Here is a 6,508-nt window from a genome sequence, read left to right as displayed (position 1 = left end):
GGGACTATTTTATCTTTCATTAGAATTAACAGAACAAATAACTTAAATGAATGACAGAATTAATTATTAAGAACTAATCATTTAATTAATTTTAATTAAAAATTAAAATATCTAACCGAAAATTTTTGGAGACCAAATAGATAAATACTCTTGAAAAAACAACAAACGGAAGAGAACACGCTTATTTCTAAACACAATTTTTTCTCCTTTGATTCTTATTCCACCCAAAAAATAGTAAAGGTTATACGAAGACTGCACCATTGCTCACTCTGGATGACTTGGCACCTTCTCATTGGTGCTAGTGACCACTAATGAAATGAAACATTGAAAACCGAACACTTTCTTGCAAATCTCCAATGTCCCTCGCATCCTGAAAGGGAAGAAAAACAACACGACCAACGGCATCAATGGCTCCGCGAAAGAGAATCTCCAAAACAGAACCTTCGTCACCCGAACACCCTTCTTCTTCATCAAAGGGAAACAACAACGTCACCACCACCGTTGCCGCCGCCCCAATCCCCACACACCGCAAGCCACCACTGCAAACCAATGACCCTCCAATTGCGCCTCCAAAATGGGGTCTCATTCTGAAACTCTCTCTGTTTTCTATCCCTTACGCGTATCTTCTCTTCTACCATTACAAAATCGAGGCCGAGCTTCAAAGATCCGTGATCATCAACGCTGGGATGAGCGTCGCGGGGTTCCTTGTGACCGTTAAATTGATCCCTGTCGCTTCCAAATACGTTTTGAAGAGGAATCTATTTGGTTTTGATATTAATAAGAAGGGTACCCCTCAGGGCAATGTCAAAGTGTGAGTCTTCCGTTTTTAATTGCGTTTTGTTTAATGTTTAAATTTCCAATATATGAAATTGGTAGGTTGCCGATTTTGGTTTTTGAGATCTGGAATTTTCCAATTTGGTATGGCTTAGCTGCATTTTGATTTTCTTTCGTTTTGATTCTTGATTGAGCATTTTGGTTGGATTTTGGTTCAAATTATGTCACTTGTGTATATATTTGTGAAACATAGCTGCTGTTTCATTTTGCAGTTCACATTTATGCACTAAAATTTGAGATTAGTGCAATTCCATGTAGGCTGTTATCTCCCTTTTTGGGAAGTAATTGGTTTCTATTATTTATATGTTGATGTTGACTTTTGCACGAGGTTCTCTTTGGTTTCAACTAGTATGCATTTTGATTCATAATTTGTAAAACTTCTATGATATCACCGTCTATTAAATGAATCAAGTATATGTTAATTATCAAATTGTATTTTTTCCTGATTCCTTTGTCCTTGGTGTCCTTGAATTGACATTTGCAATTTATGTTTTGTAATTGGAAACATATGAACCATAATGTCCGCAATATGAGTTACCCTTCCTATGCATCATGTTTTGTTAAATTTCCGAAATAGCACTATGGTGCCAATATAGCATATATTTGTCAACCTTGGTTGAAGAAGTGGTCATTTCCAAAATGAGGGAGAAGGACTATTTCACATGTCATAAATTTAGTGCTTTGCTGACTTTGCTACATTTTTCTGTGCAGGCCTGAGTCATTGGGTATAGTTGTTGCTATTGTCTACTTAGTTGTGGCAATCTTATTTCAGTATTTTAACTTCACAGCAGATTCAATCGTAAGTATATATTGTTTTACAAGTACAGTAATCTGGCAGTGCTCGTACTTTCTGAATTCTGACTGATATCAATAAAAGAGCTGAGCATTTAATTTATGTACTATTTTGATTTTTCAGTGGCTTGTTGAGTACAATGCAGCATTGGCTTGCATTTGTTTCATGACATTGCTTGGATTTGTTGACGATGTCCTTGATGTCCCATGGAGAGTGTGAGTATGTAAATTCATTGTTTGGTTACAGGATTTGTGTCTGTAAACTAATGTTAGAATGGTTATTTTTAATTAATGGCAATTCGAAGAGCAGAAAATTAGTACTCCCGTCTATTGCTGCGCTGCCTTTGTTAATGGCATACGCTGGACACACAACAATAGTTATACCAAAGCCACTTGTCCCACATGTTGAGATGGAGGTTTTGGATCTTGGTATGCTTCCCGTATCTTCAAGCCACTGACACTTTTGTAGCTACTAGTTAATACAAAGATTCACTAGTTTGACTATTGTTTGATGAGGCAGGATGGATATATAAACTGTATATGGGATTGTTGGCTGTTTTCTGCACAAATTCCATCAATATTCATGCCGGATTAAATGGCCTTGAAGTTGGGCAGACAGTGGTTATTGCAACAGCTGTAAGCGTCAAAGCTTTTCAAAGTAATTTTGATCATAAAAAGTTATACTTACCTTTGATTTGCAGATTGTGGTACACAATATAATGCAAATTGGAGCATCATCAGATCCTGAATATAAGCAAGCACATGCATTCTCTATATACCTTGCTCAGCCCCTGCTAGCTACATCTCTGGGTTTACTCTCTTATAATTGGTAATTACTCCTTAATCGATATCAAGATCATGTCTTTTGAAATCTTCAATATTGCATGATCAAGAGTAGTTTACCAAAAGTCTGTTGTGCTTGTCTTTCTAGGTATCCTTCTTCAGTTTTTGTTGGTGACACATTCACTTACTTCGCTGGAATGACAATGGCTGTGGTCGGTATTTTAGGCCATTTTAGGTATTTACTTACTTTTTCTGACTGAAGTATTAATCTGGCTATTGTTGTGTGTGTTTTTGTTTGACACTTCTACTTGACCATAATACCAAAAAGCAACATCGGGGACAACATCAATTGAATATTTCTTTCCTTGTCTTAGTTTTCACTTTGGCATGATGTATGTAATAGAAACTGGACCAGAATCTGAGAAAGAAATGTGAATAGTAGTCCTGTGGTTTCTTCCTAAATTTTCCTTAACCTTCTCAATTGATTTCTCATTCTACTACCCTGTTCAATTAACACCTCATTGTACGTGCATGCAATTACTCTTCTCAAATTCAGTTTGTGTGATATTTGAGCAATCTTTTGATTTTATTTTTATTTTTTTTCTCAGTGAAACGCTTTTGATTTTCTTCCTGCCTCAAGTTTTGAACTTTCTCATGTCACTTCCCCAGGTTTGACACTAACCAGTTCTCTGCATTTTTTTTTTTAATTTGTGATACTATATTCTTCTCAATATGCCTTAACATATACATTTTCCTCCAGCTTTTCGGGTTTATTCCATGTCCACGCCATAGACTGCCAAGGTAGGCTTTAAATTTAACCTGTTGATTGTTTCAGGCATCTTGGTGTTTTTGGGTTTTGATGAAACCTTATATTGTCTGTTTATTCAGGTTTGACCCTCAAACTGGACTATTGACTGGGACAAAGGATGGGACACTCGTTAACTTCTTCCTAAGAAATCTTGGCAGGAAGTCCGAAAAGGCACTTTGCATTTATCTTCTTGGGTTCCAGGTGATTTTTTCTTTCCTTTTTTTCTTTCTGTTTTTTCACTCTGTAGCTGCACTTATGGTCTCCTTTTTCATTGTTTACTTTTTGGTTTTCTCATTATAAACAAAAATTTAAGTCCATGGTCGTGACCTAAGTCCTAACCCATTTACCCAGATACCATTGAACTTTATTTTGTTTAGAGCTACTATGAAGAATTCCCTAACTGGCTAAAACTCTTCAAAATTTCATCAACATTTTATCCATTCATGTGCTTGTAATTTGTTTTATGTTTTCATGCAGCTTGCATTTTACAATCGACTGTGAAATATATTGAATAAGGCACTCTACACGTTAATTTTGCATATTAACTTATTTCTTCAATTGAAGTAGTACTGACTACTGATAATTTGCACATATATAATTATTAGAACTCACATTTATTTTGTTTTTTTGACATTTATTTGATTGTTATGATAATAGTAACCTGTTCAAATAGCAATATAAAAAGTTTGCAACAAGATCGAGATAGACAGAGTTAACCTGTTAACCTGTTGTTGGATTTAGCAATTTCTATTGCAGTTTTTAACCTGTTTTTTATGCAAACACATTATTGGACAGGCTATTGCATGCTGCTTCTGTTTCTTGCTGAGGTACTTCCTTGCTGGTTGGTACAAATGAAAAAAAGCAACTGGCATATAGAAGGCAGACNNNTGTGTTATATAATCATTTTTGTAGATTAACATTTATTCTTTTAGTGTCACTGATAAGGATATAGGATTTGATTCCGTTTTTGTTATTTGAATGTTATGTACTAAATATTAACTTAAGTGCACCATGCCGCTTTTGATCCGGAAGGTGCTTAATACCACAATTTTGTTTGTCTATGATGCACGGACACTGACACAGAATACAATACAGGACACCCGAATTTAAAATTTTTATAAGAAACGGAGACACGTCATATATATATAAAATATAAAGTATTTTTTTAGATAAATTGTAATGATATTTTGGTATTTTATTGATATTTAAATATAAATAATTTTTATTTATTTTTAATATATTTTTTTAATTATATAAAATATTTAAAATATTTTTTTAATCATTAATAATATATATTATATCTAAATTCATTTCAAGAATACATGTTAAGAATAAGGTTGGACATGCTGACATGTAATGGTATTTAGGTGTGCCCAAGTGTGTCTGGAGAAGAGTGTCGTGCTCGAAATGCGTCCGACATGCGAACACAACAAATAAAAAAATGTCTGTGCTTCATAAGGCATCACTTTGACGAGAGAATTGAGGATGTTGTTTGAATATTGTTCATACCCTGCCCCAATGAATAAAGTTAGGTCCAATGAGGAGAAAAGGTCTGACCCACAGAGGGGCCTCCGACCTATACCTGACCTTTTTAAAGAGGTCGAATACCATGAAAGAAGCCCAGCTCTGCTTGCCCAAGCAGGTAACTGCCTTTGTAAATCTTTTCGCTATCTCTATCTTCCCTAAAAGATAGGTCTCAACTCCCAAGATGAAGGGAACGATCATCCATCCATAAAGGTGGAACTACTCTAACAAAAGTGGTAAACATTCTACTATAAATACACCAACACCCCTCAGGTATAAGGTACGTTCTAATCTACTAAAATAACCTGCCTAAAGCCCTTGCTAATTTAAGCATCGGAGTTTCTTGCATGTACCACTCCCCACCTCCTCACGAAAACAAGTTGGACGCTGCCCCACAAGGAGTTTGGACCTCACGTCCAGGCTTAAATCAACGTTTTCAGTAACTTTCGGAACATTGGCGCCGTTGACGGAGACTTGGGATTCAACCACCGATAATGGCGGACCACCAGTACGAAGACGGGTATACAGCATCCGAATCTGAACTTGAGCCCCAACAGGAGGACCACGCCCTTGTCGTACTTCCACCACAACAAATAAATGTCCCCTATGGAGAGGGAACATCGAGGAACCCCTCCGAGAGGCGGATTCAATCAGAGATCCACCACCCTGAAAATGAGGAATCTTCGCAAACAACGGAAATACTGGGTATAGTCCATGGTCAACGAGAGCGACTAGAGCAACTTGAACAAGAAGCTAAGCGATAGCGAAAATCAGAACGGGAGCTACGAAGAGAGGTAAGGCAACGAAGGGAGCTGGAGGAAAAGCTTTTAAAACTAAAAGCCGAAATAACCGAGCTAATTGGGAGGAAAGCTCCTTAGGAGGAGAAGATCCGTTCGTGGAAGAGATCATGCGGGCCAAAGTTCCTAGGAATTTCAAAACTCCAGACATGGACCTTTACGACGGAACGACCGACCCGAGACACCATCTCAGCAACTTTAAAAGCCGGATGTACTTGGCTAACGCTTCTGACGCCACTAGCTACAAAGCCTTCCCAACAACCTTAACCAAAGCAGCAATGAAGTGGTTTGACAGCTTATCCCCTAAATCGGTAATATGCTTTGACGACCTGGCCAGGAAGTTCCTTACCAGATTTTCTATACAGAAGGATAAAGGTAAAACATACCCCAAGCCTGTTAGGAGTTAAACAGGAAACGAGGAAAACACTTTGAGACTATATGGAGCGATTTAATAAAGTATGCTTAGAGATACAAAATCTACCTACTAAAGCTGTGATCATGGGGTTAGTTAATGTCCTCAAAGAAGGGTCATTCTCTCAGTCCATATTCAATCGACACTCGACTTCCCTAAACGAAGTACAATAGTGGGAAGAGAAATACATTAACATAGAGAAAACTCCCGACTAAGAGAACCACTCTTGAGGATCAACCCACCTTATTTACCTTGGAAAAAAGAGGAAGAAGCCAAGAATAAGGAAGAATATAACTCAGAGAAGCCTCGAAGATACCACAATTATACTCCCCTCCGGGTCTCACTAGTGGATATTTATAGAGAGATATGTCATACTGAAAAGTTTCTACTCATCGTCTGATTAAACACAAGAAGGCAGGAAGTCCAACAGAATATTGTGAATATCATAAACTTTATGGGCATTCCACTAACGATTGCTACGATTTAAAGAATGTCATAAAAAAATTAGCAAGAGAAGGCTGACTAGATAAATACTTGGCTGACAGGTCGGACGAACCA

The 6,508-nt window shown here is 37.1% G+C and overlaps 1 protein-coding gene across 1 annotated transcript; it reads left to right on the top strand.

The window, feature by feature from the left end:
* Window positions 1-239: 239 nt before the first annotated feature.
* On the top strand, window positions 240-4,100 carry LOC107474577 (uncharacterized). The gene is made up of 11 exons (XM_016094202.3): window positions 240-811; window positions 1,546-1,633; window positions 1,751-1,842; window positions 1,937-2,055; window positions 2,147-2,262; window positions 2,328-2,455; window positions 2,558-2,644; window positions 3,018-3,078; window positions 3,170-3,210; window positions 3,298-3,418; window positions 4,013-4,100. Exons 1-11 carry the CDS (start codon window positions 408-410, stop codon window positions 4,070-4,072), a joined length of 1,317 nt encoding a protein of 438 aa, XP_015949688.1. The 5' UTR covers window positions 240-407; the 3' UTR covers window positions 4,073-4,100.
* Window positions 4,101-6,508: the final 2,408 nt, after the last annotated feature.

The sequence above is a fragment of the Arachis duranensis genome, chromosome 3, assembly GCF_000817695.3.
Source record: "Arachis duranensis cultivar V14167 chromosome 3, aradu.V14167.gnm2.J7QH, whole genome shotgun sequence".
Taxonomy (NCBI): domain Eukaryota; kingdom Viridiplantae; phylum Streptophyta; class Magnoliopsida; order Fabales; family Fabaceae; genus Arachis; species Arachis duranensis.
This window is presented reverse-complemented; position numbering and strand designations above follow the sequence as displayed.